The sequence below is a fragment of the Festucalex cinctus genome, chromosome 3 (assembly GCF_051991245.1).
Source record: "Festucalex cinctus isolate MCC-2025b chromosome 3, RoL_Fcin_1.0, whole genome shotgun sequence".
Taxonomy (NCBI): Eukaryota; Metazoa; Chordata; class Actinopteri; order Syngnathiformes; family Syngnathidae; genus Festucalex; species Festucalex cinctus.
In genome coordinates, this window is record NC_135413.1 from 19,698,112 (window position 1) to 19,725,883 (window position 27,772).

Below are 27,772 nucleotides of genomic sequence, written 5' to 3' on the forward strand. Positions count from 1 at the left end.
TAATAAGGAATTCAATTGTTAAATTGATAGCAGTAGCTGAGTTTTTCTGGCGGGGCATTTCCAATTTTACAACGCGGGACCCGCGCGAGGTAAACGCAAAGCCAGCTGCGCAAAAAACGGTTGGACAATGGTTGAGTGCATTAACTTATTTACAGCTGTTGAACTGACAACCAGGAAAGATGCAACATTGGTTCTAGATTGGTTAGCGTTTAATTTTGGTATAGTGACCTGGTTAGTATTTAATGTGCATTTTGATTTCGGCAAAAATGTAGTGTCTTGGTTTTTAATTCAGAAAATCTGGTAATCCTGCCTAATACCCATACAGCATGCATTGACATGAATTTATATACAATACTGTATTAAAATTCACCTTTTGGACTTCTTCTCTGAGGTTTGTTTGTGTGAAATGCACCACTTAGTATTCCCAACTTCAAAGAATGAAGCAGCCAGCACTTTCAAGTGAAGTTGAACCAGCTTAGCACGCCACAACACATCAATTCAACAGTTTTTTTCTTTTTTATTCCAAACGTTTAAAGTAAAATAAATTGTAAAAGATCCAAACAGCAAACCGATCAGTTCAAAGAACACAACACACAAGCTTTAGTTGTGTTCCCACTCAGGGTGAAGCAGAAGTCAAACAATATTCTCTTGAGATGTGTAACTGAAAAGACCAATATGATAGTACTGTAGCCAAAATAGTATTTCTCACTTTCGAGCATCCGAATTAGTGGCAACATGGATTTTAAACATTGAATACACACGTTCGTCTGACCAACTGAGTTTAACTTTACAAGTCACCACAAACCGCCCCTTAATAACAAATACTTGCACATGTCAATACAGACAACAATTATGGGGGTAATGCTTCATTACTAGAGCTTCCTGAAAGGCCTAAACAGGATCGAACATCCATGTAAAACTAGATAAAATGCAGTAAGGCACTTGTTAGACAACTCCCAATTTAAATTCAAACAGAAATGTCAAAATAACAGGTATATTATGTCAGCAAAACAGTGACCACTGGGCAAGCTTGTTTGTAAATAAAGTGTACACAAAAGGTGAATGAAGAACATGAGCTAACAGAGCTTGTTGTGCCAAAAGCAGACTCGATGGGCATCAAATAGGTAATGCGCTTCAATCAGGTGCTGCCTCCTAAAGCCCACGATAAGCAACTGCACGCCCAGCTTGCTAACAGAAATATTCTGATAAAATGTCAGTAACAAATGTGAGTTTGTAATACTTTTTCAGTGGTTTCACAATCCTAAACAAGTGTACAAGACATTTTTTTTTATATGCATAAAAAAATAATTGAAAAACATGAGAAACCATGGGACAGAATAATCAGACTTTAGTTTCTCTGGACGGCTGCAGCATGAAAGCAAAGCACTTTACAGATTGTGAAAGAGGCTCTTGAAGCATTCTGTGTGATAGTTACTGTTTAAATGTGTTTATTCTCCTTGCATCCTACAGGGAGCCTTAGTGGAATGATTTGTGGGGAAAGGCCAGTTATGTTGTATTATTATTACTTCCAAAAGAGGATTCAACTAAAAATCTTCCAGGAACCAAACTGACACTATTGGGCAAAACGTCCAAGTCCCTTTGGCCTTGGATGCTGCATTTGTTTACATTAGCTTACTTATATTTGGGAGAAAACAAAAACAAAAACAAACCCTACAAAGCATGTCGAGTCCTGAACTTTTTCAGAGACTGTTTGGCTTGAGGAACCGAGAAGTGACAAAAACACAATGGTTTGGCGACATCAGCCACTGAGATGAACATTCTTTAAGTCATATGTACACTTGCACAAAGGAATTGCAAAACACTCGCCGGCTTCAATGGCAACCTGGGAGAAGATCTGGAAAACTTAAAAAACAAAAACACAAAAATCTTTTCAGAATGTGGACGCTCACAATCTTTTTCATGGGGAGCCTATTGAATTGCACTGGAAGGAAGAAAAAAGAAAAGAAAATGTGTTTCTACATTTCACATGTGGTTTTGATGAGGGTTGACGGAATAAGAGGAAAAAACAGCGATAGTAACCTCCCTGAACTCAAAACTACGAATCTCAGCCCAATCCACTAGAACCTCGGTTGTTCTGCTGCTATAGCTTCTACGTTCCACCGTTTCCAGCGTATATCTCCCAGGTGCAGCGGTAACATTAACTGTCTTCTCACCAAGAACATGAAAAGTGAGTGGACTGAAGTTGTCCTTGAATATTACAAAGGAGTTCTCCTCTACATTCCTGGAGGCATACAAAAACTGACTCAACGTTATCTGCTGAAAAAAAAAAAAAAACGCTTTCTTCAAAATGAGATTTGAAATAAGCTAGTGGTTGACAAGTCCTTGGAGCATCATCATGAGGCGTCGCGCTCTCTTGGTCAGGGGGCGGTGCGGGTCCTGCTGCATAAATGCGAAGAGCTTCGGTCTGACCTGGGTCAGCACGGACGCCATGTGATCTCTTGTTCGAGGATCACCGTGGTCCAGATTCATCAGTGCGTCCTCCAAGTAGCTGCAGGTGGGAGGCAGAGCAAAACTTCAATAAGAATGACAATCACTGATAAAAGATGCATTCTACAAAACGACTTTTACAGGCAAAGGCAAGAGAGAGACGGCACAAAAGGCATTTTCAATGGTTGCCTGTTAACACCTTCAGTCACTTAAGCTTCAATGTCAAGCAGTCCTTGATGGCTTTCCTGGCTACCAGCTCACTTGTGTTAATGAATATTTTGTATTGTCACCAAAAAAAAAAAAAAACCTGCAGTGGGATGGAGTTGTAACCTGCAGCTGCGCCCTCTCCTCCTGCTCCTGCCACCCTGCATCTCGCTTTGCAATCAATTGCTACAGTCAGACATCTGGTGGCGTGAGTGTCCACCACCTAAACTGTCTTAACAGTTTAAGTGACCATTCATCTCAATGGACACGCCCTGCCCCTTTGCCATCTACAGTGCCAGCTGGCACCCAGTCTGGCCTGCAACAGGGGGCACAACAACCCCCATTTTAGTGACTCTCCTTTCTGGATATCCAGCAAATCTAGCAAATCCTTTCAATTCTAAATGAGAGCCGGATATGGATGTCCACTAAATATTACTTCAGTTCCTCTGGAGATTTTCAGCAGCGATCTAGTTGGTAAGCTCAACCGGACGCAAGGCTGTGCAGTGTCTCCACTCTGAGCTAATAAAATGTCATAATGAACCACACCCTCCCCCCCTCTACGGGGCCATAGCCCAGCTGCGAACCAGAGAGGTGTCTCAACTCTGCACCAGGCTGTAAAGAGACATTGCTTTGCTAAGGGAATCGTTTGACTGCGAGAACAGCAGAAGGGAAGAAAGGATGCACACATTCAGAGGCGAAGGGGACATAAAGATGGTTAGGTAGACGCTCTCCGAAGAGACATTAACTATCTAGAGGAGAGGCAGCCGGCATAAGGAAAGCAAAGAAAAGATATAGTGGATGTGCAACCCCGATCAGCCCAATCCAAAGCTACAAGGGCAAAATATATTTTATTTTACACAAACATGCCCAAATATCAGACTGGTATGGAGCAAAGCACAAAAACCAGCAAGGTTCAACAGTTTAAAAACCTCAGTGAGAGGCAAAGATGATGAGCTCAATTCAGATTCGGCTGTATCACTTTGTGCAGTTGATCCCAACCTTTTCTAAGCTGTGTAACCCTATGATGCTTGTGTTCTCGTTACGTCAACATTTTATTGCAAGAAAGGTGAATTGATATTAACTCATTTGCTCCAAATAACTTATAAGTTTTTTTTTTTTAAGTGTCCCAAAGACATATTTATACGTTTTTTTGTTTGTTTTTATGCTAGAGTATACAGAAGGCTTTGAGGCAACCTATCAACAGCAAAGAACGGTTGCAGAAATGGTAGTTATTACACAAACGGCCAGCAGGTGGCAGCAGAGCAAAGGACATCAACCAGGGCCATGTTGAAAAAAAGCTCAATTACTCACAATTCTAAATAGATTTGTGAAAATTGATTAAACTTAGCTATAGTCTAATGCTAATTGCTGCAAAACGGAAACAGATAGAAATATACTTTTTTCCTGATGAAAGAAGAGACTTTAATCTTTCTTTTGATAGGTTCCATGTAGCAATATAACACAATATTCTGTGGACCTTGCGAAATCAGTCAAAATCCAGTAAAACAGCTGGGAGCGAACGGGATTGCTTCTGTGAAAACGGCTGGGAGCAAATGAGTTAAATGTATATTTCAATTTTTTATATTAAATTTAAGAAATCAAACAAAGTGCATTTCAAAACTGACAGTCCTAAAAAAAAACAAAAAAACAAAACATGATTTATTGGCAAAATTAGCATGATGGGATTCCGTGAAAGTAAGCTGAGCAGTCAGGTTGCAAGTAGGGATGTAGCGATATCCAAACATCACTTTACCGTGTCACGATATGGTCACGATATGATAATTATCATGATATTGTGGGGAGGTTGGCAATACAAAAAAAGGTCACAATATTGTGAAAAAATGAACCCATACTCATAAAAAAAAAAAAAAATTAAAAAAAAATTTTTTTTTTGCTTTTGTACAATACAGCAATGAAAAATAAACAAATATATAAATATAATATATATACACCGAGGCACTTACTTGCTAATGCATGCACAAATTCAGTTCCTACAACATTAACTCACAAGCAAATTACACCCCCCTTCATCTGACCATTAGTGTGGATTTTAAACATAGAAGGGTCAAAACATGCCTTGTGAAAATTAAACTGCACTAAAAAACTAGCCACCAGAGGGTGCTAGAATTGCACACTTGGAAATCAACCAGACTCTTAATAGATGTGCTACTTTTAATATCGTGACATGACGATATATTGTGACAGTTTTAATATCGCCATATCACGATATTACCAGTATTGTTACGTCCCTAGTTGCAAGTGCATGACAATTCTAAATCAGTGTGAATGGAGAAATAGTTTTAGAAATCCAGCAGATAAAAAACCTTAGCAATCGTCCTGACCATACACTACTTTATTCTGCTCATTTTCAGTTGACATTTGTATTATTTCCCCCCGAATTGCATGAGTTCAATTTACGCTCATTCACCTGGTGATTACTGGATGAATATTGGTGAAGAATAGCCACTTCACTGTCTGTGCCCTACCTGATTTTGAGCTCAGAGTGAGTGTTGAGATTAGACGAGAGCTGTTGTATGAGTGACAGCAGCACAGGCTGGCTGAGAGGGCACGGCTGTTGTCCGAACACCTGCTGGGAGTCGATGGTCTCGCACACGTACAAGACCAAGTTCAGGTCTGTTGCTGACAAAGCCTGGGCAGGAGTAAGAAGGTTATATTATTCAGATGAAAATTATTTCAAGAAGTTTTGATGCCCTCAATCCCACACCTGTCCATGCAATACATAAATTGATAAGACTAAAAGTTTACAAAGGAAAACACGCTTGGTTCTTGCTAGTAAGAGTTCAGGCAAAATGAATTAACATTTTGTTGTTATAGCTATCAATGTGAATATGTTGTGTGCTACCTGCTGGAAAGCCTGGTTGAGTTGTCCCTGCTGAAGGAGCTGCAGGATGTTGGCTTGCTGTGTCTGGTAGTCTAGATGTGCTGTAGGGACGGGGGTCCCTGCTGCAGACCTCATTGCCTGCATAATGCTGGAGGTGACCACTGCCTGCTGCTCTTTCATTGCTAGACTCACCTCCCCTTTGACAATACGCTGTACATGACTAAGAATCGATTCCTGCAAACTGAAGAAAAAAAAAAAAAGAAAAAAAAAGTTGAGGCGTGAGATCCAAACCAGAGCATACTCTCTATTACAGCATGTGCACAACTGTTAATTTGGTTTATTTAGGGAAACTAGTGCTATAAATCTCATTTAATTTCCCTTGCCAACATGATTCTAAGTTGTTCTGTATTATTAGTGGTGAGAAATCATTAAAAAGTGCGAAAAGAGAAGACAAGAGTAAATGTTTTAAATAGAATAACTACCATTAACACAACCAACAGAGACCTATATAACAAATAGGTTGCTGTTCTAATTTTGGGTACAACAGGACTGCATCAAAAAAATATAACAAGTAAATAATGTCAACATTATTACAGCATTTGCAACTTTGCATAAGCAACACAATAATAAATTCAACATTGTTTTACACATGAAAATTACAAAGATGGACTCAGCACTTTTCAGGTTGTAGCATCTCAGCTTGCCAAACAAAAAGGCTCACACTGACTGATGATGGATGACTTGGACACTTACTTTCCCACCATCATCTGGATCTGATGTTGGATCTCAGCCCGGATGTTCGCTGTGATGCTATTGGCCAGTTGATCGGTGGAGTTTTGGAAGCCGTCCATCATAAGTTGCAGTTGGTCAATCATGGGGTCTCGTGTGTCCTGCTCTCTCTGCTTTCTGCTTTTTGCATGGACCTCAAGCTGCTGGATGTCTACAGAGAAAGATCAACAACTCCAAAATCATCCTCACACAAGCAAATAAGAGAGTGCAGTTGCCTACGCCTACATGCAATGCCTAATTGATCTAAGCATTTATACAAGGAATAACAAAAAAAAAAAAAAAAAAGAGAGAGAACAACTTCTGGTATGAGCCTGTGATGCTTACAAGCAGACTAAGACAATTCCCAATTGGTCATTGGAGTGGTATTGAGTCTATTTCCGCAAATAGGCTAATCAATTAATGCCTTTAGACAAAGCAGAAGCAAAACTTGTGAGACAATCTGACACACCACATTAATTAAAGGGATACGTCACTTATTTAGCCCATTATAGCAATAAAAAGTGAACATTTTGTCTATAATTAATTTGATACTATCATTTTTCACGTACAATTAGTACCTTTAAAAACACATTTTGCAACTTGCTGTCGACTGAAAATGACATCACAAGGGCTCGGTTTTTCTAGGTTTGGTCATGTGACATTCACAAGTTGAGCTGTGATTGGTTACCTGAGCCCCTGTGATGTAATTTTCCTAAAATAAAATAAAGTATCAAATTTATTATAGGCTAAATATTAATGTTTGACTGCCAAAAATGGCTAAATAAGTAAAGTATCGCTTTAAAACTTGGTTTAAAAAACAAAACAAAAACAAAAACAAAAAAAATTACCTCAGTGGAAACGTAACCCCTTCAGAACCGTATTTTTTCTGCTAGGCAATTTTTTTTTTATTTAGTTTTGGGTTTTTTTTGTAAACTGATTTAGACTTTTCCCACATAAGAAGAACAGGGTAAAAAGTTGGGGGGAGGGGTTAGCTCATGTTTTTATTCATTATAGTGGACACGTCACATTCTTAACATTAACATCATGCAAAAAAATCAACCTGTGATTGGTTAGCTAGGATCCAATCATGAACCAGAAGTGTTGACATCATCCAAATTATGCGTTTTATTGGTTTAGAAACGCAAATATGTCATGTCGACTGCAATCAACTATGGGTCTGAAGCAGTAAAATAAAGCTTTTCTCTCCCTTTATGCTTTTGTAAAAGTTCACTACAACACCATTATTTGGTTGAAAATCTGGTTCTCATGTGTTGAATACATTTTAGAACGGAAGAAAGTTCTCAGTCCTTGGACAATACCCAAATTCCTCCCACTATTGATGGACACAGACATTTGCTTTTTAAGCCACAAGACTGCTGCAGTGACTGCTGTGTCAGAAATGGACTTGGCCATACACCTGAACCTGTGACCAAAAATCGGGATTAGGTGTTACGGGTATCAAATAGTTTCCAGCACTGCCAAGGTCCGCCTGCCTGCAGAACACATCAACCCCCAAAATGCTGGGGCATATGCGCAGCACCTTCACTTGATTTGTTTCTGGACTTTGTGTGAGTCTGAACCCCGGTCAATATAATGCATACAACTGAATTTCATCATAAGGGACAAATAAAGATGTTTCTTGATTGAACAAGAGAAATAAATAACCAACCAATAAAAATTAAAAATAAAATCCGCGTCGTCAAACCAGTCCTTGGCTCAGAGTAGCAATGAAGTTAAAGTTGCACACACACAGTTACAGTCAGTTTTACGTGCTAGATTGTAAACCGTCAATTTTGTTAAGGGTTATCTATTAAATTTTTAAAACTCCCCATTCATGGCCAGCAAACTGTACTTTCCTCTCTGCACACAGTATAGCAACTTTGCTGAAGTTCTAAAGTTACTGGCTGGTGTGAAAAAGCACAACCTCCGAACTACTGGACACCATATCTCAGGACTGCAGTGCACTGTCAAAATAATTGAAAAACCAGTCCTCTAAACCAGCCCTGGCACTGAATTATTCAACCATTGTGTCAATTTGAATCAAATATCGTTTGAATTGAGAATCGAAAATCGATTCTGAATCGAATTGTAGACCCAAAAATCGTAATCGAATCGAATCATGAGACAGACAAAGATTCCCAGCCCTAATGAATAACAACTAATTGATTTACACTCGATGCCACCGTTATAATAATGTGAACGTTTGGTTATCCTTCATTTGATCTGTCATGCCTGGAGAGGGCCAGAGGGGTGATGTCTTTCCTTTGACCAATTATAGCAGTGGTCCAGAATCCAGAAAAAATATGTTTTCATATAAAGGCATATTCATTATTTATGAGCGCTCAACTTTTAGTAGTTCACAATGTCATATTATATTATTCTACATTGGTTGTACTGTTGAGTAAAACTATATTTTAATACATTTCACTTGTCATTTTGTTTAAAAAAAAATTACTTCCTAGTTCATGAAATTTACAGATGATTTAAAACTGGTCATATCAATCAATTTAAAGTTGAAAGTTTAAAGTTCTTGTTTCTTTGCTGATATGAAAAAGGATCTGGTCCGTGACGCAAATCAGTGATTCGATTCAAACCATGAGGTTGTTGCACCACTAATCAGAACAGAGGTTGTAATTGACTTAAACGAAAATTATTACGCTAAACTGCCAGTAGAGGGAGGCAAAGCAACACAAATACAACCCAGCTCTCTCAGCACAAAAGTGACTGTGGCCTGTATGGCCAGTGTCTGATGGTGTGCAGTGGCCAAATGTCAATTCCTGCATTTGGGGACTGCCAGTGTTAGTCACAAATTTGAATGTCAAACAGGGCACAAAATCATCTGAGAACCACAAGGCATTTTGAACCGCCTGGGCAATCCATACCAAGGCCTTATTCATTAATTTAAAATAATTTGAACATATGCAATTTGAAAGTATCGTCACACTGCTCACCGTACAAGGAGATTTCCAGACAAATCACAATGGACTTACATTCTTGCGTTCCTTGCTTGAAACTTTCATTAATTTGCTGAAACATGGACTGGCAGCCTCTCTCAAAAACAGGCAGTACAATGCTCTGGAATGCCTCTTTGTAGGCAGCCTGGATAGGACCTTGCATTGCTTCTGCTGCAGCTCGGCCAATTGCATCTGTTGTGTTCTAGCAACAAGGAAAAGCTTAAGTGAGCAAAGATTCAAATGCAGAATTTACTTGGCCCTACAAATCTTAGACCATGCAGACCAGAACAAGTCATAAAAGGAGTGGTAGTAAAGGTCAAACACTTACTTTGGATTTGACGACCTTGCTGACATTATCCTTCAGGGCAATCTCGACAGTGGTCAGTTTAGAAGCAATAGCATTGCTCATTTGAGATGTCACAGGCTCCAGACTCTTCAATATGGCTAAACATGAAGGAAAAAAAAAACAAAAATACATTGGTCTTCAATCACCTTTCCGCGAGCAAGTTAGCAAAGCTCAAGCATAGCTTCAGCCTATAGTCTCCATGCCAAGTATTGCATTGAGATCGATGATTTTATTAATGGGATGGATTTAAGGTGGAGAGAAAAAAAGAACAAGACTAATAACTGACAACTGTAAGTAGAAAATAAAAACTAATAACCGATAACTGTAGACGCCACAAGAAACTACTAAGAAATGAGATTTACCGGTCAGTGAAATTTAAAAACAAAAACAAAACAAGCTAATGATATGAACATTTATGCCAGTCAGTTGTGTTTCTCTTTACTTGGCGGAACATTTTTCTTCATCTCCTCTCGAAGCACTTTGTCCATCCTGTTTGTTAGGGAATTGCAAAGGGTGTGGCTCAGCTGCTGGCTGAGTTGTTCCTGGTGATGCTGCTGATTTCGAGCCTCTGCCAGAACCCGCTCGAGTCTGCACTCTGAGGTCAGTGAGAGTTAAAGTTCACAAGAAAATAGTGTATATGTGTAACGATTGAGACTAGATTAGGCACTATATGTCAGATTGGATGGTGATAGTTTGTTGGAAACACAGATCATTACGATGAAAATGTATGAAACAACTTTAACTTTAGACAAACAATGATAAACTAATGTCTCTCAGCATAACATGTACCATGTTCAAATTCATATTGGTATTGAAATCTCCCCATGATCACATAGTCACTTTCCCTCAGTGCAAACGCACCTGCATCAATCCAGTGATTGGGTGAGATGTGGGATTGCGCTTTAGAAATATGACTAGACAAAATAAACTGGTAAGCTCCAGTCTCACTAGATCTGAAGGATACGTTCTTGTTCCTGATGGCTGGTCAGCACACGTTCTACTTGGGCCAATATGGAGCTCTGCATGGCTTCAATTTGTCCACGTAATTCAGTTAACTCTCTCTGTTGACCTCGGAGAAACATTAATAACTCTTGCTGCACATCCGTGTTCATCTGCAGAGGGCATGAACAAAATTATGACTTAAAAACTTCAACAATTTTTAAAGAGGATGCCAAGGTTTAAGATGTATTGTCCTGTTAAAGTCACAAACTTAGAAATACTAGGTGGGTTTACATGCAGACCTATGTCGGACCGAGAAATTATTCCGCCTGAAAATATCTTCTGAACTGTTTACATTTGATGTGATCTATTCTGATTTCTTGTTTGCATGTTCCACTAATTTTAATCAGAAGATCCATTTTACAGATGTGACACACAGATAATATAGCCACTTTTACATTGCAGTTCTGCAAAACCAGTAAGTGCACCTCTCCACTCGTGAAATATTATCAGAAACTGCGAGTGTGCAGAGAAGAGTTGGAGTTCAGGCCAGACCAAGAGAGGCCGTTATGGAACCTGTAATGGAAAAGCGCATTTATAAATGTAACGTGATTTCTCAGGGTTGGGAGTCAGCTGTCTATTTTCTCAGTAGTTGTGATTTTTTTTTTTTTATACATTTTTTAATTAAAGCAACTGCTTCATAAAAGCAAAAACTAGCTCTCTGGTTGGAAGCTAGCCATTTTCAAATGACGTCACTGCGGATTTACGTCAACAAAGAGCAAGCAGAGGCAGGAAGCAGCCTGGTTATTCGAGTTGAACCGCATACCGGTACATGATTTCTCATCAGATTGGCAAAAGGAATGAATATACCACCCCTGTGAAACCGAATGAAATGTTTTTTGTTCATTTGAGCTGAGGTGTTGATATGAAACATTTTCATTCGGCTTAATTCAAATCAGAATACAAGGCTCCATGTAAACCCAGATACTGACAGATTTGTAATGAGGCAGGGACAAAGAAACTTTAATGACTTTTCTTGAACATTTTAACTTTTTGTGAGGACTTTACCTGACCAGAGTCTAAGTGTCTCAACTGTGGTGATTCACTATTGAGAAAAGAGAAAGAACAGATGTTCATGTAGTCTGCTAATTAGGCAACAATTTCTCAAGTTCCACATTGACAAACAACACACCTCTCATCTTTTTTGGTCTTTCTCTTAAGCTTTGGTGAGCCTCTGGGGGAGGTCTTCCAGTCTTTAACTGGTATCCTGGTAGAGGAACGTGTGCCGCAATTTGCAGATGATGCTGAACCAGCAACCTCATCCTCAGGGTCACTGAATCCAAACAATGAGAGATAGTGTGAAGAAAAGAAATATGTCCCTGTGTATCTGAATCAACAGGTGCATGTGTTACCTCTTCTCAGCACCAGGATCCTGACTGTCATTCTGTGAGAGGCAATAGGACCGACATGCATAGGGTGAACTCAGGACTCTGTCGTTTGAATCATCCCTTGAGCTGTGACACACAGGAGTAAATCCAAGCTAGTAATGAGATAAACAGCCAGTAGACAAAGTAAGACAGTAATAAACTTCTTAGTCATGTTGTTGATGCCATATACTGTCTTACTTGTAGGGCTGGGAACAAATTAAGTACTAGTAGACTAAGTAGCGGATAGGCCGTTGTAAACGAACGTCGATTCATAAGTTTCCCATTCGGGTCATAATGCGTCATTGCATATAGTAAGAGTGGAACGTTTGAATGTGATCTCCTGTCTCCCTTTACGTGGACATTGCACAAGGGACGTATGTCGTGCAGCACAGAAGTAGCCGGTGTTTGTTACAGTGAGGTAAGTGAATATGGTGGCTCAGTAAACATATGAAAATAAAGAGCTACTAATGTGCACTCTATTTGCCACTTAATATTTTGTTCAAATTGGATTTTTCATATGTTGAACTATGAAGCGTTTTTCGGAAAAAGTATAAGTAAACGATAGTTTATTCGGGACTCAGTCGATGTGAACGAGAATCTCGAGTGCTGCTGAAGGCACCAAGTCCAGGCACTAATTATTGAGCTTTGCTATTGAAATTATTGTGAGACTACACCATCAAGTTTTTAGTATTAGCCTCAACCCACGTGTTCCTTTAACGTTATCTTTGTACAGTACAGCAAATTGTCTTTTATGGATGGAAGGTGTGGTGATTGCAATAATAATTTAAAAATCCAAAATATAATGTATTTCTAATAGTGTGAAAGTCTTCTATCACCAACCTTGAAAGCTAAGGCTAATAATGCAACTAATAATACAATGCGGCTAATGTATGTACAAAGTTATTTTCATAGCTTAATTTAAATGTTGCGGCTTTTAATTAGGTTCACTTTCTAGACCGGAAAGTACTGTATGTAAGATTTGTCTTCTTTCTGCACCTTTTCATTCTACATCGAGGAATATGTTTTTATAATGTATTGGCTTTTTTTTTTTTTTAATAAATGAATGAAATAAAAAAATAAAAAATAAAAATAAAAAAGTATCTCGGAGATTGTTATTACCAGTCTCCAAGACTGTTCTCTCTATTCCTGGTTTCTCTGGTGATGTCAGGAGCAGCTGGCCAAGAAGTGTGGCTAATTGAATTCTCTGTAGACCCTCCTGCTAACCCAGGGTTGTCCTGTGATAAAGCAGTCTCCAGGAGAGATGGCGTTTGGCTCAGTCTGGGCTCCAACTCTGGAGAACCTCCAACAGGCCCATCTACACATCCAAGCTCAAGGGGCAATAAGCTGTTAAAAACAAACAATATTTTTTAAAATGCATGTCTATTGTCTACGTAATGTAAAAAGTAACATTAAGTCAATTAGTTGCCCTTACAATTGAGCCACTGAAAACTCGAGGGGATTCATATCTTGGTGATTTACAATGGCAATGAAATAAATGTGTGTTATTTGCCTCAGATTTTAGTTTATTCCAAACATCCATCAAAACTATCAGTATTTTATGAACGATAATATTAAATTACACTATCATGTAGCTACTTTGGCACACAACCTAAAGCACTAGTGCACTTACTTCTGAGTCTTCTTTCAATCTCTGCTCCTCACTCTCTGTGATGTTTTTTGCAGACCCTGGTTTAATGGGCGCAATATTCTATGAAGTGGGAGTTGACCCAGTTGTTGCACTAATGAATCAGGAAAAGTGTGCAATAGTGGCCTGGATTTACAGTTGGGGTAAAAATGTATTTGGCCAAAATCCAATAGGAATCTGGCCAAATACTTTTTTGCCACACTTTGTCAAAATTTAAAGTAAACTTTTATTTAGACCAATGTTCATCTAAAAAATATGCCTATTCTCTACTGCTTTTCTGTACTTATTTTAAAAATGACAACCGCAGTTGTCTCTGTCTAGTTCACAGTGGCTCAAATACACGTTGCGAAAGAGATTCTTGTTGAACACAGCGGAACCTTGGGTTACAAACTTAATTCGCCCCGTGACCCAGTTTGTGACCTGAAGTTTTCTTTTTCTAAGAAGCCATTCGGACTGTTTTAATGCTTTGTAATTATTCCTTTCCGCTGTTGTGATTCTGTACAGTAATTTTCTTTCAGGAATTGCATTACTTCATTTTGGTACCTGTTGCTGTTGGCGGAGCGTGGTGAAGTGAGCAAGTGAAGGGCAGAAGCAGCAGAGGCCATACTATCAGTCTGAAGGGCAGACAGAGGTAAGGAGTCCAAGGTGGACACAAGACCACGCTGAAGCTGCAGGGTCTGGGATGCAATCTCTGGAATGTCCTGGGACATGACTGTGGAGGCTGAGGAGATAACATCAGGGGAACGGGCCCTAGTTGGGGAGGCAAGGGGTGGCATGAGTGGAGAATCAACAACCTGAGGGCTGTCAAGCACAACTGGAGCGCTAGGGGATGCCAGTGCCTGGAGAGAGTGAGAGAGAATACTGGTAACATTGGACCAAGTCTCAAGAATGAAGAGTAGCTGGAAGACGACATGTCAGGACATACCTGGATGGTCTCCACTACAGGAAGGACAGCGGAAGCAGGTCTTGGACTGCTACTTGAAGCCGGAAGTGACAAACCGTTATCTTCCCGGTTAGGACTCTGACTAATGTCATCAGAAGTTCTGTCAAAACAAGAAAATACCAATGTTCCCTAATATTTTTACTTGCACGAGTACATTTGTTGAAAAAGATATTCAGAAGATGACAAATGTGAAGCTGGTATTATGGTACAATGATAGGCCAGCTTTGTCTTGCTACAATTAAAATTTAATGATATTAGTTTTGAATACAGAGCCAAAATAAACCGTGTCTCAGTGATCATTATAATCCCCATTATGCAAAAACCCACCTGTTGGTTGAGTCGCTGAATGCTGTCACAATTGTCAGACTGCTGGCACTACTGCCAGGAGATGCAGGCACCTGAAGAGTATACCAATGTTAACAGTAACACAAATGAAACATGTTTGTTGAAGTTGATGCAATGTCTCAATGTTTGCGCAAATGTAAAAATTAGGGCATTTTAAAGTCAGTGAACACAGGTCATTACCAGAAAATATTAACATTATTTGCATACTAAGCAACCGACCGATTTTATCATTTATTTTATAAATGATAAAAATATTAAAATGTAGTGAGGTTGTTGTTGTTTTTTCATGGCAATGGAAAAGACAATAATAATAATAAAAGGTCCCAAGTAATTTTAATTTAGGAACTGAGTTTTTTTTTTTTTATATATACTATACATTATGTGATCCAGGCAATGTTTATGTGCAATTCTGAGTCTGCAATATTAGCCTGTTGAGAGGCTTATTTTAATCTGTGTGGCTAAATGCTGGTAAATTTAAAGTTTTCAATTTTCTATTTGACTGAGTAATGCTACATTGTGCCAGAAAATGTTTTTATTCTCTTAAAAAAAGTAAGTTTTGTTTAAATAAAGATGATCTTATGGTACCCTTTTTTTCAGCTCATATATCGGTACTCAATTGCACTTGACAAATACATACATATACATACATATATATATACACATATACATATATATACACATATATATATACATATATATATATACATATATATATATACATATATATATATATCAAAAAAGAGCTTTATACCGAAGTGCTTAGCGTCATGAAGGCATCAGGAGTCATTAATTTCGGCATTCGCCCATTGCCATTGGTTGTGTGTGACAGAAAGTCAGCAGGTGTAGGAAGTGATGACATGTTCCTCAGGTCGGTCTGGGAGCCACTTCCTGAATCCTTGTCAGAACTCTGGTCCGTTAGATGGCCTGAAATCCCTGTTAGACACATTAAATATTTCATTGAATAAAATTAAACTGAACTTACATTTATTTATTGATACAGACCCTCCGAAAGTCAATTCCTTTGTTTTTGTTGTAAACTGAATACATTTGTGTCTCAAATCAGGAAATGAAAATGAGACAAAAGGTCAGAATTCCACCTTTTATTTCTTGGTATTTGCAGTTAGATGTGTTAACAGGGGACAGAGTGCCTTTTCTTTGAACCCACCTATTTTTATAGTGAACAAAAGTATCAGAACATGTGACTGATGGATGTTTCTAGTTGCTTAGGTGATGCTTTTCAGACTGATTCCTTGAAAGGCCATTTGATTGGGATGAACATTGATACTTGTATAATAAAAATGATGTCAGGAGGGGACTAAAAGTCACCCCGTGAAAAACATAGTATGATTGAATGTTTTCACATGACTACATTTTACACATTTTGTAACGCCAACTTTTTGGCCATGGCCTGCCAGATCCCATGGCACCCCATCGAGGAGTCCTACAATGTGGACTTCTCACTGTTGGGGTTGTAAACTCATGTTACTTTTACAAATGCATTTTGTTTACAGATACAATTAAGGCATAAACAAAGTGGATGCTAATCAACCCATTCATTCTACTTTTTTCAAAAAAGGGCCCATAAGAGAATTGATAAACCACCGAATCGTTGAGCTGAATCGAAAATGGAATTGAAAAAATTCTATCAATTTCCATCCCTACATACAAATCAGGAGAAGCATGTCTGTTCCAATACTTTTCTCATTTAAAAAGTGGGTGGGTTTAAACCAAAGGTGCTTTATTGTGGGTTGTTTAACACATCTAAATGAAAATAGTAAATACCATGAATTGGAAGCTGGAATTGTGACCTCTTATCTCTCTTTTGATCAGGAACCCAAAGGTCTTCAGTATAAAATAAAAATTAAGGAACTTAACTTGTCGTTCCAATACTTTAGGAGGTAACTACCGGTACATATTAATTTTATACTGAAATGTTTAGCTAATTGATCTTGTTCTGATATTTCAGGGAGAAATTTAAAGAAAGCAGTAACTTGGGGACAAAAACCATCAACAGCAAAAAAACGTGTGACCAACCAAAACCATCCGGAGGATCAGAATGGGGCAGGCCAGTAGAGTTGGAGCCCGCACTAGGCTGGAGCCAGATCTGAACGTCCTGCAGACTCCTAAAAACACAAAATATCAATGTATATGACTTGCTACAAATATACAGCATACAGTTTCATATATTCAGCGAGGAATAATTTGTTTAATCGGGTGGAAGGTATGAACCCGTTAAAAGAAAGCCACCGTCAAAGAAACACTGTTTAAGGAGAAAAATTTGATGCATATTAGTAGCATATTGCCTGTAACTGCATAAGAACCCTTGAAGAAGGCACTGACTAACACTTTACGAAAATTCACATTATTGAATAAGCTGTATCCAAACTTTTAACTGGTATTTTGTTGAACAAAATAGTACTATTTGATCAGTCTATAAAAACTCACTTGGTGTGAACACAATAGAGTTTAATCTGGATGCCAGATTTTAACTCTGTGGGTCCTGGAGTGCCCTCTGAAAGAAATCACATACACGGGTAAAATAATCATGATTACTGTATTCTGTGTGAAATTGTGACAGATTATAAAATTGCACCAGATCCAAAAAGGGACCATTAGTTTGATACCCCACCCCACCATTAAAGCCTTCATAGACCCACACACCTGTTGTTGAGCTCTCACTCTCCTCCTCCACAGGAAGAACTTCAGTGTGCCGCAAACGGCTTTGGGCAACATCTTGAACTCCAAAGCTAAGCACAGGATGGGTCAGGAGAAACTCAGACACAGCAGTGAAAGATGCTTTGCCTTTTTCCAGATCCTGTCTCAGCTCCATCACATAAAGAACCTAGCAAGGACCCACAGCAAATTAATATTAAAAGAAGAAGATCATCTCCTGAGTACACGGAGCACATATTGGACTTTTGATGACGTAGAGGTCGGATATATGCGACCTGGCTGCAGGATGCGGTCGCATTGCAAAAATTCGGATACGTATCCGATCAAGGACCACATATGAAAGTGACCCAAGTCGGATATGGAGGGAAAGAAAAAAAGAAAAGAAAAAAAACGTAATGGAGCCATTCAGACTGACATAAAAACATCAGATACAGGTCGCATTTGGGGGAAAAAAAAAAAAAAATCCAATCTGGGTCGCTTGTAGTGTGAATGTAGCCTTTTTTAACGGTTTATGTTTGGTGAAAAGATTCACAAATAATTAGATGCACACCATATTCATATTGTACCTTGCGATCATTGCCTAAAGGACTTTTATAAAATGAATAAATCATACGAAATACAAGCTAGATCTGAGGATTTATAAATGTCATAACACTGAAATTGGAACAATAACCTTGAGAAAATGTATGTTGTAAATGGTTGAAGTTGCTTTTGTTTAAACCACAGTGAACATTTTATAAAGATAACAGCTAATAATATTGCACTGACCTTCCTTTGTACGTCGGAAAGGATGAGGTACTCAGCAGACAAGTCCAAACTTGCCTTAAGACTCGGCAGAACTGTTACGTGTGCCGGATCTGGAGAGAATCTGCAAAACAGTAGTAACCATTAATGGCTTGAGTTCTTCAACAAAGTTGGTGTTCACATAAAGGGGTAGACATGTTATCAATGATTTTAGTGATTTATTTTTTCAAAATAATGCAGATTATATAAGAGCAGGGGCCCTGGAAGTGCTATAGCAAGAATAAACCACCCTGTGAAACAAGCGGCTGTAATTGATGACCCTCTCCTACTTCCGGTGTCTGACATGAAGTCACGCACACAATTGTTTCTATATCAAAGCCCTCAGGAATAAGACGGATAAAGAACAAAGAACAACAACAATTTCACAAAAAGACTTTGGGGTCTTAATTATATGACACTCAAGGGTGCAACTGAAAGACTAGAGAAATAACCTGATGGTCTGCAAACAAGTCCAGGAAACAGTACACCACATCTTTAATTCTCGGTTCTGATCTGCTCCAGTTATAAGAAATCTCCAGAATGGAACACTATTTAGAGAAACAGAGAAGTGACTCTGTAAATGGAACAACAATAGATTCATATTTGTAGATATCATGCAATTTGCTGACAGCAATCTGGACTCGTCTACTCACTCAGGGTCCTGCCTTTTGTGGTTGTCACAGAAGAGAAGGCAGGAAAGGGGACGTCCACCATGAGGACGTAATTCGTGTAGACATCTAATTAAGAAAACAAAAAGAGGACATTCTATCACTCGAGTACACAAGTACCAGAGAGTACTCCAACTTTCAAAATAAGGTGTTCATTCTTTTTCCATACCTCGGCTTGTCCTGCCCCCCTTCTATATAGATCTGCCAGAACTTGATGTATCCATCATGACTGGCTGTGGCTAACACGGTTCCATCTGGCGAGAGGGCACCTTCACTGACATGCTGGTGGGACAGTAAAATATGTATTATTGTATGTTACCAATACAAATTAAAATCGAAGTATGTCTATCTGCTTGTGTCATAAAATACTAAAGCAGTCACTATTTCTGAAAGCAAACATCTTGCAAAAAGTGTTCTCATGAGTCAGGAGCCAAAATGGATCCTAAGCACAGCAACTCAAATTCATTTTTACCTAAACAAATGAACTGCATTTAAACACTGAATTTATCAATAAATACAATACACATAGTGTATGTAAAAAAAAAAACTTGATCTCAAGTCAGTAAAATCACACATGCTAAAGTGTGGGTAAAGTACCTGTTTGATATGATCTAACATTTTCTGATTTCAAAACTAGAAGCATGCTTTACAAGTGGGCTACGCGTCACCTCATCGCTTAAATGACGAGTAATGATGAGCAATAATTATTTTGTTTTGTCAGTCTTCATTTTCATTAATGAAATCGGACGACATATGGCCACATGCAGACCCATTTATCCAGGGCATTTCCATTTTTTATCCAGGTTTCGCAAAATTTCCCATCTAACCTGGAAACAAGCATGAAGGAAATCGGTTCGTGTGTGATGCGTTGATTGTGCCGTGTGGCTGCACGCTCAAAACGGTTATACCCATGATTTTTTTTATTTAGTTTTTTTCTCGTCATGTATCTCTGACAGGTTGGAAGTCTGTCAACAATTTTAAAATCTTGCCGTCTGAACCAGACCTCCACAGGTGAATGATGCAGCTGACAAAAGGTGTTTAAGCACTGCTTTTAGACCTTCTTTTATCTGTATGTATATCAAGTCCTACCTGTGTATATCCCTTCACAGTGATGAGGCCTTCTTTCAAATCTGTGGCATCAACAGGCCAACTCACATTGCTGGACCTCAATATTTCAAGGTCCCACACTTCAGCCTAGAAAAAAAAAAAAGGGGTGGTGGGCGGGAGATACAGACAAATATATTTCAGTGATCCTGTATAATCTGTCAGGCATAAACTAGTGGAACCCTTAGATTGACTACAATGTGCCTCGTTTAGTGCAATATGTTAAATTGATTAGTCTATGGTGTTTGCATCAGGTCACGTTACATATTTTCATTAAACTGATACCCTGTCTTTATGCAGGATAGCCAAGGTTTGACTGGTGTCATCTTGGTTGTCCTCATTTTCATCTGGAATGAAAGGGCACCAGATGAGCCGCCGATGTGAGTTCAGTGGAGTATCCTGTGGCCTTTGGATATGAACAACTATCTGATCTCTTTGGGCTATGGATTAAGGAAAGCATGAGGGAACAGTTATTGGGGGGTATGTCTGCATGTCGTCACGGGTATGTGGGTAAAATTACAGCTCAAAAGTATTTGGATAATATGCACCCAGTTCTGTCAGTGCAGTCAGTGTAAGACGATGGTGTACTAGAGGTAGGTACACAAATATTGTTTTTGGGAATATATTTGTTGCAGAGTTTGTTGGCTACTTTAAACAAAAGTTTTAAAAAAATCATCCAAACTGGATGTAATGAAAAGGGTAGGATTTTTTTTTCTTTTTTTAAGCATAACTTCCAGTCAGGATACAGTATTGCATTGCCGGTGCATGTGAGCTCCCAAACCATCAGGTTGCCAGCTTCATCTACACAACCCAACAGGGGTGAGTCAAGGTGGGCAAAAGCCAGATCTGTGACCGCGCCGGTGAAGCCTTTCAGTAGAGAACGCTCTGCAGTGTCCACACTCAAGACGCGTATCATAGCCTGGTTGTTGGCTCCTGAAGAAAGTTGTAATAGAAAAGACTGCACTATATCATGTAGCATGGAAAACAAAATGAAATGCAACTTCAATATTTATTACATTTGCAGAAATATGTACCAATAGTCAGCGATCTAAAATCTTATGGACACATTTTGATTGGCTATAATTTGCGACATTGCCACAGTGCTCAAATGCGATTAAAATACTGAATCACCACAAAACCAGTGTTCGGCCACGAATGAAACCATGTGGCAAAACTCCGCACACTATACAAGTGTGCAGTGGAGTGCCAACGTATCACTAAATGTGCGGTAGCCCAAAGAGATTATGATCTATATATACTTTTAGAGCTTATTTTACTAGTTAACACTTGGCATGTCAAAAAATAAATAAATAAAAAAGCTGAATCCCAAACTCTCACCTCTAATTGCATATGCCATGAAGGAATTTGACACAGCAATAAGTCTGCCATAATGGTACTTGTGCTCCCAGTCATACTTGGCAACAGGCTGAATCTTCACCTAAAAGAAAAGTAATTCACCATTTGAAGTTAATTACCATTGACAAGACTGCATTTGTAAATGTCAATCAATACCTGACTAATTGAACACTCGGTCTGCCAGAACAGTTCTTGACCAACTCAATCGTGAAAAATGAGTTATCTGAGGGAGATTCCGAGATAGGTAATAATGGTTCAGTAGGTCAAACCTACTTTTATCCATTAAAAATGCCATTTTCATGGAATGAACATTGTGAAGTGTGAGGATTATGGGCAGGTTTCAAATTGTTTCATCATGGTGTAGCTGGGAAAAGAAATTAAGTACTGTAGGGGTTACCTTTAAGCAAGAGTTAAGAATTAGAGATAGACCGATATGCTTTTTTCAGGGCCGATACCGATACCGATTATCGGTAGTCAAGGAGGCTGATAACCGATATTTGAAGCCGATATTCATTTGCAGTAAAAGTTAAAATGTTGGCACCAAATTTTTGAATAATGCAAACCCTAACCGTTCTTTACAATGGATTCTCACACTGCACTTTTCATTTTACATACATTCCTCTGCAATAAGACGTTGGTGGCGGGGGGAGTTAAATGTGGGGGCCAACGTGACATTACCTTTTATAGCATTTGGGATACTTGTAGTTTTATTCTATAAATGTTGTATTTTTATATTTTAAAGTAATAGGAGGAACCCTGTCATTCAAAATGTGCATCAGCTGTGGCATTACTTATTACTACAGCAAAAAAAAATAAAATCCATGAGAAAAACTATTCATCCCTGAACACCATACAGTTCTTGTAGACCTTATTCTCATTATGATTATTGTTATTGTTACCATATAGACAGTATTGATAAGCTTAGGATCTTAAATCGAGAACAGAAATATCATGCTACTCCTCTCTACAAGAGAACTGTCAAAAGACAGCTTCAGGATACAACACACTTCATGTAGTTTACTGCCACTTTGGATGTTCCAATCAACGCAGAAAAAGGTAGAGTAAAATAACTTGGTTATAATAATAGTAAGACTAATTTGGTTAAACAGACATTGTTGCGGTGGACCGCTGCCAGTTTCTGCTGTTTAATGTGTTTTACACTTATAGACACATGTGTGTATATGGGCACACTATTCTCTCACTACTGTACTGTACTGTACTGTATCACTTAATGGCACAGATTTACTTGTCTAAATAATAACTGGGCTGCAACATTGCTAATTCACATTAACAAGCACTATCTTAGCTGTACACATGAATAGTTACTAACACACGAGAAAGTTATACAACACACCAAACATGAGCTCATTATTCAAAGTATGATGCACGTAACGAAATTACATCACTGAACATTAATTGCAGCCGACTACGGTCGTAGATGTTACATATTAGTGGCATCCATTGAGAGGATAATGTCCCAACTGACGGCAGACATGACGTGAAAAGAGAGACAAAACGAGCAAATAAGCACACTATACTTGAGTGCACTTCTCTACTAATGCCTAACATACGAAATAGAACACGTTCGTGTAGTTAAACGGTGTTTGAGACACTTAATTAGTTACGGAGCGGACTTTAAAGAGGTGCACAACGAGCTGTCAATCAAATCGACGTCGAAGCTTAAGGCACACAATGGCAAACCAGTGCGACAAAAAAAAAAAACACAATATAAAGTAACTAAACGCTATTTAGTGTCACTGTGGCATCTAACTGCATAATAATCGCTATGCAACAAGTTGTGGACGTGACCCAGAATGCAATGTGTGCGTCACGAGAGGTAAATATAATGATGTTACTCTACTCTTAACATGGAACTAGACAATATAATAATGACAACTGTTAATATTTGGAACCTTTCTAACAAACATTGTTTACTTAATTAAGTGAAAATGTGTGTGATTCCCTCCCCGAGTAGTTCAAGTAGTGAATTAGCTACTGGGTGTTAGCCTACATGCTAAGGTGAACACACCACTGTTAGCTAGCGGGGATTCAATGCAAGGCAATGCAGCTTCATTCATATAGTGCATTTAATACACAACATAATTTAATGTGTTTAGCTTATCATGGTGAAAAGTTCGGCGGAGTCTCTTCTCTTTTAACTTACCTTCGAAGCATGTGTCTCACGTTGTGTCCGTGGGTGCGTGTGTGACCGGCTACTGTGATACACGGCATACACTACTGATTGGTTCTGGCTCTTGCACGGCTAACCAATCAAATGCTGCTATGGGCGTTACGTTGCTGGAGTTGGACTCCATAACAGACAGAGACGCTCTGGGCTGCATTCGAAGCGAAAAGACGGAGTTTTAAATGGATCGCTTATATTGGCCGTCAGATTAATAAAACAGGCCGATACCGATATGTACCAATATGTCAAATATCGGCCCCGATTATCGGTCTCTCTCTATTAAGAATGTCCTCGAAGTGAAAAGAGTTTGCGATCGAGTGACAACACTAAAACATGAAATCGAGGGTGTTATGTTTGCTGTAGTTGGTGGTTATGCCACACAGTTAGGACGTGAACTAAAAGAAAAAGAGACCATCTGGATGGAGCTAGATCAGGTAGTTCGGAACATTCCAGGTGGCAAGAGTCTGGATTAGTAAAGATTTCAATGGACATGGTAATGAAGGGGTAATGAAGAACTGATGGGTACATTTGGTATCCAGGAGAGGAACAAGGAGGGGCAGATTGTGGTGGACTTTGCCATAAGGATGGAAAAGGCTGAAGCGAACACTTTTGTTCAAGAAGAGGCTTGAACATATGGTGACCTACAAGAGCGGTGGTAGAAGCCCAAAGCAGGATTATAACTTGTCCAGTTATCTGAAGGAGGTTTCCGTATGTAAGTGTAGCTCGTAGGTAAACATACTGCAGCTTTCTTAAAACAAGTGATATTGAATATCTCTACAATTAATCAATTGTATCCTATACTCACTAAAACAGGCAGGGGCAGAAAAAGGAATATTCAAAAATCAAAATCTTACCATGTTGCTACCTCGAGCCTTGCTGTTGATGCTCGATTCCTGACTCGCCACAATCTCCACATTGTCCGAGGTGATGGGGATACAGGTAGACTGATCATCACCAGAAAGGCGACTGAAATTGGAGCAGTCATTGAAATAAAATTATTTCATCTGGATCTCAAGACAACAAAAATTGCACTACTTTAAGTTTTAGTGATAAAAAAATACCAGAATGGAATGAAATGAAAATAATTGGATATGAGCTCATTTTAAAAACTGAATAATTGGGAAAACTAACATTATCTGGATATCTTGAGCAATGCTGTTAACTGCGGAGATAGGTCTGGTCGAGTCTGATGTCAAATCGCCACCTCCGAGAAGACCAGCTGTTCCCAATAGCCCGTTCAGCTCTCCATTAAAGGACAGCCGTCTTGGACCATCACCTGATTCTGCATCTGAGGAATGAAATGCATTTCTCAAAGGTGGTTTCATTAGGACTGGGGAAAAAAGGGTTAAAATTACAATTATTCAACTTCAAATGTTTGTCGATGAGCACATTATCCATCAACAATATTGTGTATCATAAAGGTTTTTCAGCAAAACTGGATAGTTCAAAGTCACCAATACAAGTTTTTTGCAACATTTAGGATAATCCATTTGTTTTTACTGTTGATTAACAACAGCAGTCTTTGAATGAGATATATATATATATATATATATATATATATATATATATATATATATATATATATATATATATATATATAGTATTTACTGGAATTTCTGGACGCGAACACCTTTTCAGCTAGGAATGCATGAAGCGCCTCTCGCTGTTCAACATTCAACAAGGAAACGGTGACTAATTCTACAAGAACAGAATTAATTGCACCATCCATTCATTCATTCATGTTAGGTTTGTTTGTTTGCTTGCTGCGACGTCGGCTTCCTGGTTTCGTCACAGCTGCATGTCCCACCCCCAAACACAATGTCGCTCTGTAATTGGTCCGAACTCAACGGGCTCGGTACAAGATGTTGCTCGGTACAAGGGAGTTTGTGAACTCACAAATACCGTGAGAATTCATCTTGCAAATGTCAGACACAACTGGCAACGTGGACTGCTGGACGGTTACTGTTTACTTTTAGTTATTTTTATGTTTCTTCTTTTTTCATAAGGTCAAATGGATGACTAATGATCCATGAACACCTTTGAGATTAGCATATTTATATATAGTTTTTTGTTTTTTTTTTATTACATATACACATTTAATGTGCTTCTTTGCCTAATTTAGTGGATTTAACGTTTGTATGTCACATTTGATTAATTTGCTTGAATGCTATTACATTTGTTATTTAATAGAGACCTGATTAATGGGTGCAGTTGTATTATTTTTTTGCATAAGCTGCCGCACAGTCAGCGTGATGTGCTCTCCGTGTCCTCATTATGATGGGAGCTGGAGTGAGCTGGAGTCGGAGGACATAGAAGCTTTGTATCTTGTATCAAACCCAGAGGATTTATTCGTGCCGTGTCCTGCCTCTGCGTCCGTGTGTTTATCCCAACGTGCCTTGCACTGAGGCAAACTAATCATGCGTGTATTTTGACAATAACGTAATGTAGTTCTACTTACGTCAACACTATGTACGTAATACTAGGTATTTATATCTTGCACACTAACAAGTTTAAGTTTCATCCTGCACCAATTTAGTTTTTTAGCACCAGTGCAGCAGCAAACAAATTAAACTCGCTATCATTTCATTAACTCTATCTACATGTAAGATAAAGTGCTTTAGCGAAGGCGTTTAGTCATTAAACAAAGTGATAGTTTTGACATGCAAAATTTCCGTGTGACTCAAATAACTTGGCAAAAATGCAGAATCGATGTTAAGTTCCGTTTTAGCTAACGCCAGAAACAGATTACGTCGCGCGTGGTGAAGAAAATGCATATTTTCACGTGAGACCAACGTCTCCAAATAATTAAAGACAGTTGCGCGAAATTGTTTCAATCTGCTTTTGTTAATTGACAACTAAATCGTTATTGTTAGAAACTGAGCAAGATTTGCATAAACTCATCATCAGTCTGGTAAGCTAGCGTTCAATTAGCTTCTGCGGCCTAGACTATCGCCTCCACATTACATTCACGGTCAAAACTCACCAGTACTGTTACCATGACGGTCGAGCTTCAGTATGTCCCGGAGATGCTGTGTCGCACCCTCGACATCAATACCAGCGTTGAACGCCATTGCTGAGAAATGGGCAGGATGAAGATTTTTTGATTGAAGTGACGCTGTCAATATTCACTTCGTTCACCCGGAGCAACCGTCTAAACTTCCGGTGTGTGTGACTTACGCTCCGACTACTATCAGCACATGGTCAGAGAAGTTCCTACCTGTTCGTACTCAGAAAATAAAACGTTTTTGATTTCACCACTAATTCTGTGAAACAATGGGCGCCGATAGAAAGCAGTAGGTGGGTGGGTTGAATGGATGGATGGAAATCAGTAGAAAAACAAAGTCAGTCATTGGATAATATTGACAGTAGAGGGCGCCATATTGTTGTCCACTGAACGTATTTATGCAATGCAACGCAACACGACTCGATTTACCATTTCCAAAAATTTCCACAGAAACCTCAAATACACACACTTCAGGTTCAACTGAAATGGGCTAAACACTTTTTTTTTTTTAACCAAGCACTCCCATTTAAATAAATGACTCGAAAGGAAATAATGTATACACGGTATAAGTGGAACAGCAATAGCCACACGATCAACCATTTTCCAGAAATCCAATTAATTAAAAAGGTCAAAAACTGTCCGAGAATAATGCAAGTCAATGTTTTGTTTGTTTTTATAACTAATGCCACAGAAATATGTCCATGTTTTAGTGAACGCATGTGAACAGTAAATGCAAAAAAATAAAAATTCTGATAATTGCTCAAACCTTCCCATAAATCTTGGACTGCTCCTCTTTCCAAAACCTTCTGTTCAGCAGTATTCCTCGGTGTGAACCCTGAGGTCGTGCGACAGAATCTTAATTGGGTTGAGGTCAGGATTCAGACTTTGATTTCTGTCCTGTACGTTGTCATTTGCGTGACCAATTTTCTGTGGCATCAATTGGCAGATGTAAAATTTCTTGATAAAGTTGGGAATTTTTCCATAGATGATAGCAACACATCCAAGCCGAGAGGCAAAGCAGCGCCACACCAAGATTTCCTTCCACCATACTTTATAGCTGGGTTGAGGTTTTGATGGTGGCATGCTGCACCTTTTTTTCTGTCTCTCCATAGGCCATATAGAATTGTATATTTTTGTT

At 38.8% G+C, this 27,772-nt stretch overlaps 1 protein-coding gene across 1 annotated transcript; it reads right to left on the reverse strand.

The window, feature by feature from the left end:
- Positions 1 to 497: 497 nt before the first annotated feature.
- Positions 498 to 26,936, reverse strand: edc4 (enhancer of mRNA decapping 4). Its single transcript, XM_077516469.1, has 30 exons — positions 26,614 to 26,936; positions 24,762 to 24,918; positions 24,485 to 24,596; positions 21,428 to 21,527; positions 20,836 to 21,022; positions 20,375 to 20,522; positions 20,075 to 20,179; positions 19,155 to 19,267; positions 18,971 to 19,054; positions 18,770 to 18,865; positions 18,303 to 18,402; positions 17,523 to 17,703; positions 17,307 to 17,373; positions 16,896 to 16,984; positions 15,613 to 15,794; positions 14,844 to 14,914; positions 14,499 to 14,616; positions 14,117 to 14,412; positions 13,048 to 13,272; positions 11,914 to 12,015; positions 11,694 to 11,834; positions 11,570 to 11,606; positions 10,527 to 10,674; positions 10,005 to 10,157; positions 9,545 to 9,660; positions 9,253 to 9,418; positions 6,248 to 6,434; positions 5,516 to 5,735; positions 5,139 to 5,302; positions 498 to 2,509 (listed from the first exon to the last, which is right to left on the reverse strand). The coding sequence occupies exons 1-30, from the start codon at positions 26,699 to 26,701 to the stop codon at positions 2,326 to 2,328; spliced, it is 4,137 nt and encodes a 1,378-aa protein (XP_077372595.1). The 5' UTR covers positions 26,702 to 26,936; the 3' UTR covers positions 498 to 2,325.
- Positions 26,937 to 27,772: the final 836 nt, after the last annotated feature.

Coding starts and splice junctions, on each gene's coding strand:
- edc4 (XM_077516469.1), bottom strand. CDS start 26,701: ATGGCGTTCAACGCTGGTATTGATGTCGAGGGTGCGACACAGCATCTC. Junction 21,528..24,484: donor AGGCTCGAGGTAGCAACATG/GTAAGATTTTGA, acceptor CTTTTCTTTTAG/GTGAAGATTCAGCCTGTTGC. Junction 14,915..15,612: donor TCATGACGCTAAGCACTTCG/GTATAAAGCTCT, acceptor TATACTCTTCAG/GTGCCTGCATCTCCTGGCAG.